Source organism: Buceros rhinoceros, unplaced genomic scaffold (assembly GCF_000710305.1).
Source record: "Buceros rhinoceros silvestris isolate BGI_N320 unplaced genomic scaffold, ASM71030v1 scaffold17316, whole genome shotgun sequence".
Lineage (NCBI taxonomy): Eukaryota > Metazoa > Chordata > Aves > Bucerotiformes > Bucerotidae > Buceros > Buceros rhinoceros.
Genome location: NW_010418295.1, coordinates 31602 through 43093, shown reverse-complemented (window position 1 = coordinate 43093; position 11492 = coordinate 31602). Strand labels below are relative to the sequence as shown.

The following is an 11492-nucleotide window of genomic DNA, read 5'->3' as shown; positions in this document are numbered from 1 at the left end:
AAACTAATCATTTTCCAGATCCCGACCTGGCTGCCTGCCCAGGCGCAGGAGTGCCAGAGCCAGCACAAAAGAGGAGCCAGGACCATGTGGCTGGGAAAGGAGGAGGAGGGTGGGACCAGCCCCATGCCAGTTTACATCAGCTGCCAGGGAACCTCATCCTGATATGGTGCTGCTGGGCACCTGTCCAAAAGTCTGGACAAAGCGTCAGTGCATACCTGACCTCGGAAGCAAGGAAGCGCTCTTGGGCTCCCACACTTAGACATTACATCTAAACACTCTTTGCTAAGACGACATAATGTCTTGACCTTCCTGTCTTTGCTGAAGCTGCTGCAGCTGTTTTTTGGGAAGTGTTGGTGGCACAAAGGGCTGCAGTTGTGCATTTCACGCCTGCGCTGGCGTTCGCCCCTCTCCTTGCCGCAGCTGCACAGCCTGACCAGGAGAACTCCAGGGCAATCCACAGCAGGCTGACCCGGCACGAAGACATGCAACTTAGCTTTGAACCACACTGCGATCTGGCTCATGATGGAAAGGCTGCAGCCAGCATTGCTGACAGTCAGATGGCAACAGGAAAGAGATGGGATCACCACGGCTTGCTGCAGCTTGGTCTTAGATTAGTCTCAGCTAACTATGCAGCCACGCTCCTGAAACTACCATCAGACTTGCAAATGGAACACTATTTTCTGTATTTAAATCCCAGCAAAACCCCTGCACAGCTAGTGTGTTAAATTATAATCTCCCCACACCGATGCTATGCAGGTGCTCCCCAGCTCTCCCAGTCAGGATTCATGTGACATAAGTCTGTATCATTTAAACTTCACTAAAGATTCCTAGACACTCCTCAGGGCTTTTACTTTTTTTTCCTTTGTGGGTTTGTTTTTTTTTTTTAAATAATGTTTAGGACTATGTCAAGAGATCCACGTAACAGTTGGATTTTCCACCCAGTCCACATAAACTCCTATTGATAAAACAGGTTTGTATTTTTCCTCTGAATTCTCAATGACATTTCAGGTTTGGAGAAGTGATTTCTCCTGCGAGTTTTCATTAGAAACCCCAGAAGAGGAAAGACGCTCTGTTTGAAGCTGAGTCCTCTAGAAGGCTCATTTATGAACTCTGCAGTTAAACATTCTTTCACTAAGCAGTGCAGAATGATTAGTTCAGGTGTAGCTTGATAAAGTTTCCTTGAGGTCAAAGACACAATATTCTTCAAAATCTGCCATAGACTCATAACACAGAAGACAATTTCTCATTAGAAACATTTAAAATTCATAAAAAGTCTATCTGTCCTCATTATCAGGGCTTGTTAATTGAAGTCTCACATAATAACATGATCTGAGGCAGTTCCAAGTGGGGTCACGCCCCACACACTTCAGCCACAGAAAATAGGAGAAAACGTGGAGGCCACGTGGAGGGATGATGTCGAAGACCAGGGAAGGAAGTGATAGAGCAATTCTTAGACATTGCCTGTGGGAGCAAAGACCCCCAATAAATATCATCTGAAAGTATCAGGATTAAGCCATTAGATCAGTTACAGTAAGTACACTCTGGTGATTTTTAGGACGTGACTTACACTTGGTAGGAAACTAGCCCACCTCACAAAGTCTTACCGTTTCCTTGCCTTCCACGTGCTCCCCCGCAGGTCTTCCTTAAAAAAAAAACAAATCCCCCAAACTCTTCACCAGCTAAAAAACCCAAACAAACCAACATAAGCAATGCTGACTTACTGCTTCGGATTTGGGAGGCACTGGAGGTGGAGGTAGGGAAACATCTGAAGACTTTGTGGTTGCTCCGACAGTGGCAGGTACAGAAAGAGACGGGGTACCACACTTGGATCGGAAAGACCCTCTGTAGTTATCACATTTGTTCTTCTCACTTAGCGAGCGAGTGAGAGGCTGGTCTCCTGTCTTTCCAGACCCTTGGTCCAACCATAGCTCTTCATAAGGAAGTTCTGGTTTTGTAGGCAGAAACATGGATTCTTCACTAACTTCAGGAAAAAGGTAATCGCTGCTACTGTCACCAGACTCCTGGTACTGAAGAGCATCGTGAGAGAACAGGGCCCACTCGTTACACAAGTCCCTGCAGCCATGGAGGTTCACTTCACTATTCCCATGCAGGTTGTTTCCATAGACACACACCGAAAGCCGGTGGAAGGACTGCGTAAGCTCGTCCCGTGCGTAGCTGAGGGAGTTCGGCACGTGGCTGTGGCCCGTGCATCGGCTCTTCTTCGGGCTCTTGCAGTCTTCATTCCAGTCAGTCTTCACATCTCGCACAGCACGGGAATACTCATCTATGTCAAACTGTTCCTGGCATATATTAAACCAGTGCTGGATGAGGGTTTCGTGCCAGAGCTCCCCCTTCACCAGACTGTCAGGTAGAATAAATTTCGGAAGTGTCAAGTGCAAGGGAAAATGCATGGGAATAATTTTGTTGCCTCGAAGCACGCAACAAACCACCACAGTCTTGGTCTGAATGTTGACAAACTTGTACCTGTGCCCTTCACGGATAAAATGCAGGTCATAAGGGTTTCTCGGCGTAGGACTCGGCACAGTCACGTTAACGGGCAGCCTGGTTTTTTCTACTATATTGCGAATCGTGTGCTCCCCTTCTTGCATCTGCACCTCCAGTGGGCTACGGGTGCTAAACCTGCCCTTACACTGGAAAGGGAGACTGATGCTTTCGTTGGTCCTGTGGTTCATGCAGATGAGGCAGGGCATTTTGCCTCTCCCCAGCTTACTAATTGAATTAAGCTTCCCGATTTTTTTGAAGATGGTGTTGAGTCGTGACTTCTCCTTAGACGATTTTGCATACAGGATTTCTGCTTGCCCCATTAAAGTGAGCTCATCCCCAGTACTGAGGGTAATGTTGTAAACCTCGGTGTCTTCATTGCATTCACCTGAAGCCACCTGCAAAATAATAATAAAAAATTTAGTTTACCCCTCTAAAGATAATACTTCAAATCATATCAAATCTACTGAGACTGAATTTACAAGATTATATATTGGGAGAAACTAAACTGACTTTATTGGAACAGCTGAGTAGCCAAGTGCAAGGTGTTTAACCTGAAGCTCTCGGACAAGTAACCTTTTTTTATTGTTTTGCACCTTCCTGCATCTTATTAGAGGGGAAACACCCACCTGAAACTGCCAAAGAAGGCATGAGAACAAACATAACCAATTTTTAAAGAAAGGACAAATCCACATATCCCAGCAATTCAAATAGCCACTTGTGTCATACAGCTGTGACAGAGCATGTCTGGATTCCCTTGGGCACTTTTCCTGCCCCCTTGTTTTTGCTGCTGGCTAGAACTTATTTACCAGGCTCTTGAGGGAAGCAAACTTCTTCCTTCACCATCTTCAGCTCTCTGAGGAGCAGAAAAGGCGACGTCATCATTAGGGATGAAGTACACCCCCTTGATATAATCTCTTCCAGGCTAGAGGGAATGACAGATGACATCTATTCCCTGAAGGAGAAGTCAAGAATATTGGTCTATCCTACATGACTAACCCCCTCTGCTTTGCTGTCCTAGTCATAGACTTCCTTCCTGATTTTTTGATCATAATTGCAATTTAAGAGATTAAACAACATATGCTCAGCCATGTGCGTGCTTTTCTAGTATGGAAATTGTCCTGGAAAGAAAAAAAAAGCGAAACAGATGTCCAAGGCTCGTTTGTTTCTTAAGTTATTTCCTTAAGACTGGAATAACTCTACAGACAAGATTGCTCTGCTGCATATTTGAAGGGTTTATGTGAAAAGCCCTTTTTCAGGGACCTAACAAAACCCACCCAGCTCTTCCGCAGCAGCAGCATGTTCTTACTCAAAAAGGAAGGTGCATCAGGTAAACACAACCAACCTCTTATAGACCATTTTATTTGAAAATATGGAACACACTAAAAAATTACAAATGAAAACAGATGCTAAATGGTACGTCCCTTCCTCACCTCCACAGCCCCTAAAGGCTTCATGGAGCTGTGTGAAGTTCAAATTCCAGGCTTCAGACTGGAGTATCACCCCAGAATAGCCACTGCGTGAAATCAAAGCTGTAATTCCCATCAGTTAATAACTGGGAAGTGCTGGGAATAACACTTCTTTTTGTAAGATATGAGCTGCCATTCCCCCCTATCCGTAAAGTTGTGATCATCTCCTGCAAGCCCTTCAGAGCGACCGCACAGGCAGCTCAGCCGAGGTGTGCCGCCTTAGCACTGCGGTCTCGGGGCTTCCGGAGAGGAAGTCGTTCAAGCCCTGAATTATCTAAACAAACACTAACCAGTCTAATCCAGGAAACTACTAGGATTTTATGGGACGTAATACTCATTCACAATTCACACCGCTGGCCAGGCGACACTTCAAAACACCGCGACACGAAAGGAAAGGAAAGCACTTGGGTTTTTTTGCTGATAACACCGGCGTGACGCTCGTTGCTGGTTTCCCCTCAAAACCACCACAGAGTGCTGCCGCCTTTGAGCCACGGCCAGGTAGCCCTGCCTTTGGTGGAGCTGAGGACAGCTGAGGACACACAGGGCTCTGTGTGTTGTCCAGAGTCCCCCTTCCCTTCCCAAGAGATGTTCTGTAAGGATATCGGTTTCTAGCATCGACAAGTCCCCACAAATGGGGCAACGAAAGCTACGCTGTCAGGTATTTTAACTTGAGGCAGATACTACAGCTTTTTCTTGCTTCCTGCGGGACACTGGCGAGGGCTGTCACAACTTAGGGCTGTGGGAGCTCCTGCTTGGCCAACTCGCAGTTCCCTGGTGATTCACAAACAAACAAGTCACTCTAGAAGGAAATGGCGGGTCAGATGTGAAACCACAGAGGTAACTAACGGGCTGAGCTTCACGACGAAGGTCTCACGAAGCAGCTGCTCGTTAATGGAATCCATTTCAACCAGCCAAGTAGCAAATGGATTTTTAGATTTGACATGGATGTTTAAAGACAAAATTATTCTCAATTCAAAAAAATCTGGAAAATACTATTTCTTTTTTAAAAATTATAGTCATAGGATGGGTAACAATAGGCAAAATAGGGCTGAATTTTACCGTGCTGGGACAAGAGAAGAATCAAGGCATGGTTCTATAGTCTGGCACTCTGAAAAAAATAATGTTCTGCACTCTTCCTTCTAAACAAAAATATAAGGTATCAGCTGCTGTCCAAAACTAAGAAAAAAAAAATCAAAAAGTGAAAATGAAAGTCTAAGACAGCACAACATCAACCCTGTCCATTAAACCCCATTACGGTACATCTCAGTGGTCTAAGTGTATTTTAAAATTTAAATTCTGAAAGCCAAGAAAGGTAACTCCTCTCCTCCTGTGGTAGGCTAAGTCATTCATCACCCCATGGTAGTTACCATCTGTACCACATACACGGCAGGTAAATACGTGTTCCAGGACATCAGCAACAAATACCTCTCTCATTTGCACCATACACAGCAATCACTCTAAAATAATCCAGAAACTCAGGCATGGATCTCTCTAAGTTTTGGTGTCTCAGATTACATAGCTAAGTGATCTTTATTTTGTCTCTGAAGCAATGACCTATAGAAACCAAACTTGCTGTCTTGTTCACTTCAACATTTCACTTTACTGATGACCTCAAAACTTACGAAAACATCAACAAATAGGGCCATGGACTTTAGCACAGGACATCAGGTGAGGCCTGTAGAATCCTCCAGGCTGGGCAGGACCCCTCAAGCCATCTAGCCCAACCTGCTCCTCAAAGCAAGTGTAGTTATGGCAGGCTGCTAGGGGCCATGTCTGGGTAAATTTTTAGTTTCTCCAAAGATGGAAAATACACATTTTCTCTGTTCAACCACCCTCCTATTTTTTTCTTACACTGGAACAGAATTCTCATGTTCTGGCTCATGCCTTTTGCCCTTGTCCTCCCACTGGGCACCTCAAATGAGTCTCTTGGTCTTCTTTATACCCTCCTACTAGGTCTCCTCAGTCCTCTCAAGGCTCGACAAACCAGTTCTCCCTGTCTCTCCTCACACACAGTTTGCTACAGTCCTCTGACCATCTTGGTATACTGCACTTGCTTCCACACGTCAGCGTCTTCCTTCCTCGTATTAGTGTGCTCTTGGAAAAAAGCTGGAAGCAACACTCCAGCTGTAGCATCACAAGTGCTGGGTGATGGGGAATAATCACCATCCCTGACTTGCTACACTCTTGCTAAGTCAGCCCAGTATGCTGTTGGCTGCCTTTGCCACACCACTAGCACTGTCTATCAGGTACCCCTTGGACTTTTTCCACAAAGCCGCTTTCTAGCCTGTCACCTTGTTGCAGGGCTTATGGCATCCCAGGTGCCAGGCTTTGCGCTTGCCTTTGGTGAACTTCACAGGGCTCCCATCGCCTGGGAATCAGTACAGCACAGCAGCTCCTCAGAAAAGATTTAAGTCACACCAAACAGTATGCTGAGAAACCACAAGATCTGGGAGAAAGTGAAAATCATAAATTATTCCTAAAGGGCAGAATGGGTAACACCACACCAGACTCAGCTCCCTCTAAGCTTCCAGCACTGACTCAATAGCATTTGCACCTGCAAACACCCCTACAGTCCTTCACATCCCCCACCGAAAGCACATCCCATGCACCCTCCACTTCCTGCTACGCAATCAGTGGTGGGTTGTAGCAGAGCCCTACGCTATTTCAGATGCTTGGAAGTGCTAGTGGCACATCCCAGCCCACGCATGTGACACAGCATATCACTGGTACATGATGGAGAGAAGACAGCAGAGCACTACCTCAGAGCAGCAGAGTTAAGGTAGTCCAGAACACAGAGTGATGTGGAATATTTCCATGGCAGACTGTTAGAATCTCCTCCTAATTCTGGAAAACAGGTAACACAGAAGTGAAGGCAGAAAACACCTGAGAAGCCTTCACTCCGCTGCATACCATACCCGGGACAGCCAACCCTGGTCCCAGCCCAGCTCCACTCGGCCCCACGCTTTCGGCACACTTCCCTTCTCCTGCCTTGCCCACTCTTGAGCAATGCTCTCGCCTCCTTTGGGGCTTCTGCCAGTTTCAGTTTTGAACCTTCAGGGGTGAAGACCTTGCAATTGGTAGGAAGCTGAGACCAGCTGAAGGAACGGGGGGAAGGAAGGTAGGACAATACATTTTTCCTCAAACATCACAGTGGGACTGTACCCTCATATTTTAATTTTTCTGAGTGTGCTCGCTCCTCACACCTATTTAAATTCTTCATTGGAGAATTCCAGTGCAACAACACGCAGCAGTAACCATCGTACCTCCAGTTCCTGTCATTGTGATAAACACAAAGTCTCCTTCAGTTATTAAACTGCTGGTCTTGGGAGCATTCTGAAATAACTCCTTCCCCAAACACGTTTATCTTCACGGTTGCTCTCTCTGTTTTACACATTATAACAATGATGCTTTATGCCTTGTAACAATGACTCCTACAATTTTATTTCCTCTTTGCCCCTCACTTGCCTTTTACAGCCAGTCTTCACTTTCTGATTACAGCTGAGAATAATGAGTGCTCCCAGCTCTGTGGAAGAGGCAGTGCTTGTCACATTATACCCCAAAGTAATCTAGAAATCACCAGCCGATATTCAAGTTGAACAACTCCTCATGCAGAGGACCCACAGAACCACAACTTCCTCCAGGCTGTACTTAGCCTCCACCTCCCTACCTCCAGATGCTGAACCATGCCAACAGTTCACTATTGATGCCAGGATGCTGACCAGAAAGGTTACTGGCTTACAGACACCTTATCAGACAAAACCAGCAGGGAGTTCAGGCACTATAATGTTCTAAATTTTAAGACTCCTGCAATTCAGTATCAATTCAAAAGCTCATTACACCTACTGCAGAGGACAGGCGTGAGGAAGGTGATGAATGATTATTTGGGAAACACGTTCTTTTGAGAAAACTCAGCTATACTGTTTCTTTTGCTTAAGGAAAGATTAACTCAGAAAAATAGATTTTGATAACACCTGAGTCAATATCCTGTCTCGGACTTCAACTGTTCTAATTTGTTATAGTTTGAAGGAGAAGTCTTTAATCACTTGGACACATATAAACTCCTTATAAAAATGATTTGTGGCTTCATATCACTTGTTATACCTGCTAGATCTTAGGATAGTAATGCAAGTATTGCATTCACAGTAAAAATTCTCAGTTAGGATTTCTCTTGGCAGAGCTCATTTTAACTGGCAGGTCTCTGATTTGCAGTTACTGAATATAGTTTTTTCTATTAAAGTCAAGGCACTTTTTAAAGAATTCTGGTTTATCCTCCCAAACAAATGAAGATTATTTCAATACAAAACAAACAGTCTTCAGTAGGTCTGTTAGCAGAAAATTTTTTCAAAGAAGTTGACTAAATTCAGTGAGACAGCATCCCATTTTTATTTTATAAATGTTTGTCCCCCAAGACCAGAAGCAGCAAGTATAACTCTTCATGTTGGTACACACGTGCTTCCCCCTCAGCTAAGAGCAACTTTGCCCTGATCACTACATTAAAACCTGGCTCTGCGTTGTTTAAGGATGTTTCAAATAAATCAAAGTGTTCCAAAAATGACCCTAAATGTGACAGGTAATACCACAGAGCTCTGACACGAAGCATCTCTTTACACAGGAGGTCAGGAAGACCAGCACATGAAGCCACTGCCAGGCAATGGCGTTCATTTATCACAGGGTGACGAGGGGACTGAAGCACTAATTCTCAAGGTGAAGCACTACACATTGCCTGCAAATTTGGAGCTCAAACCTGCACGCAGACTGGTTTCAAGGAAGACACTATTGCAGCATTTAAAAATGCCAGTGTGGGTTACAGCGTGCTAAATATGTCCTCTTTGGAAACTCCGGGCAAGTTAATGTGAGCCAACACAACTGCAATCAAATCAGGAGATCAATTTTGCTTCCCCGTGCTGCACTAAGAATTATTAAAAAAATAAAAAGCACAGTTTTCACTATATATTTATTTCTGACAAAACACACACTGTATGGGCCAACACAGTTACACTGCTGTGAAAAGAGGATTACATAAAAAAAAAAAAATCACCAAACCGGCTATCAGAAGTTCTCATCAGCCAAACAACGTCTTTGATAGGAAAGGAAAGAATCCTTACAGCGATAGTTACCTAACCCACCTCTCCATCCTGGAAAGGCTCTGCAAACAACTTCACCACCCCTCCTGGGAGACGGAGCGATAACGTCAGGACAAAAATGATACCCTGGCAGATTTGAAGGGTCCTATGACACCAGCTGAAGTGTGTTTCAGAGTGCAGGAATTCATGGTTTGACCAATGTCCAATCTATTAGACAACACTGTCGCTTTTTAAGAGAACTTTTGGTGAATTGCCCTCAGCATGATACGGGTTTTTTCCCCCGGTTTTAAGTCTTAATGCAAACAGCTTCCTGGGTATTTGTACGAACTGCCATCTGTATGGGACCAGAGCATCTGACTGCAGGAATCCACTTAAGCTGGATCAGCATGCTAGAGCCCTGGGGCAGCTCAACTTTCTTAATATTTTTCTTCTTAGCCTAGAGAATAAAAAAATCCTCATCTTTGTAGTGCAATGCTGGTACCCAAACAAAATTCTCCACAATTATGCACTGAATATTAATACGAAAAAGGTTATCAGCTAGCTGGTCAGTGAAGAAAAGACAGAATGTCTCTAATTTTAAATTAGGAACAGATTGAATTTGACTGAGTGAAATTAGCTTACCCCATCTAAACTGCTGTTCCTGTAGATGCTGCTGCTGACCACTGGGTACCTGAGGCAACCGACTGGGCGTACAAGCATGGTGCTGGTACGTACGTACATCCCAAGAAATTACCATTACAAAGGTTTCGTTTAAGCTAAAATTTTTGGTTGCTAGTCTGTGAAATGTGACTCCACCTTCCACTCCCAGCTCTGCTTGATCGTAAGTGTTGCAGTCCTTCTTCGAATACTCAGCAGGTCCAAAAGCCCCTACCTCAGCACACTGCCCAGAAAGGCTGCCTAGCTGCAACACTGTGCGGAAGGAAAGAGAAAAAAGGGAAAAGGACGGGGGGCGGGGGGGAAGGGAAAAGGAAGGGGAGACCTGTATCCCCTGCCTCCCCCAGGATGAGGTGGTTTATTTTTCCCTTGAACAACTAATACATGAAGTAAAAATAAAGTAAGCCCCTTGGAGAAGATCCCACAGCCTGCCACAGTGAGAGGGCAGTTTGCTGAACGGCAGCGCTAGCTGTAAAACCCTGCTGGAGTAGCAAAGGGTTTACACAGAGGAGCAAGGCTTGCAACCAAGTCAAACCATAGCCACGGCATATTGGCACAAGAAGACAGACAAAACCATGCAGTGACAGCCTGGTGGCACCTTGTAACTCTACAGGCTCCTTCTTCAGGAATGATCCATGAAAGACTTTAGTGTTTGGAACAAGAAAGAATTCCCAGACTTCAGAGTCCCTCCTCATCTTAAATGCTTCATCAGATATTTTTGGCATATCTTTTTTTTTATTATTATTTCAGATTAGCTACCTTCTGACACGCTCTTCTGAACTGAAACGGGAACACCGCATTGGACAAAACCCAGCTGTACTTAGTATTCCTCCCCTTGCTCTGATCAGTTTGACAGGATCTACCCTGTATTAGAATCGTAGCGTAAATAATTCTCTTGCATGTAAAGGGTTATTAAACACTTTAATAAATCCTGTTAAGTTCATTTATTTTTTGGAAGATGATAACCTTGGAATAGACTTCTATGAAAGTGAAAAAATGCCAAGAGCAATACCGCCAAGATAACCATGTAACTCGGTTAAACCTGGATTATTATTACTGTTATATACATTAAAGAGTATCACTATAACACCTTTTAAAAATGGATTTGTTACCTAACAGTAAACTATGCCTACTTCTCAGTTTGCTAAATATGGCAAAGATTTTTAAGTACACTGATATTAAATTCAAGATACAACATTTCGCGTTTAAACGAGCCTGCAGACAAATACTTTTCTCCCTATAAAACCAAAGCTGCGCATTTTACTGTGCCACTCTCTTGAACTGATCACTAAATGACTGAGAAATAATGGCATTGGCTCAGGCTGGCAGTTCCAAGGTAAGACTGATTTTCCTAGGTAGAATCGATATTTTCTTGTGGTCTTGATTTGCCCAACTACGTCCGAAGTAGAAGAGTTCCACCTTTCTGATGCAGGCTTTGTTCATGAAAGGCTGTGTTTTATGGGTTCAGGTAGATGGAGAACATCCAGGAAAACAACCTGCTGTTTTGAAAGGCCCGAGTCTGTGTTGCCAAATGAATTAACTGATGAGCTCTTGCACTTACAGCAATCGTGTTTCACACCTACAAAAATTACAGACTAACTGGTGTCCCCCAGCTGTAGCAGTGCCAGAAAAAGTCATTCAAAGGCTGTTATACAAACCCCACCTTGCTACACAAGGGACCAGGAAACTCTGTACTGATTTTGCACTAGCAGCATCAACCAGTTTCCCTTGTACGGTACATGACGTGGATCTGCGCCACTGCAGCCCAGCTCTAGGACGCTCT

The 11492-nt window shown here is 44.4% G+C and overlaps 1 protein-coding gene across 1 annotated transcript in view; it reads right to left on the bottom strand.

Moving 5' to 3' along the window:
* The window catches only part of GAREM (GRB2 associated, regulator of MAPK1), a gene marked incomplete at its 5' end in the record, with an annotated part of 20452 nt that overhangs the window by 7606 nt on the left and 1354 nt on the right, over positions 1 to 11492 (bottom strand). The window contains one exon of the mRNA XM_010138495.1: positions 1722 to 2900. Coding sequence (XP_010136797.1) covers positions 1722 to 2900 — 1179 coding nt within the window. The remainder of the gene's footprint in view (positions 1 to 1721; positions 2901 to 11492) is intronic.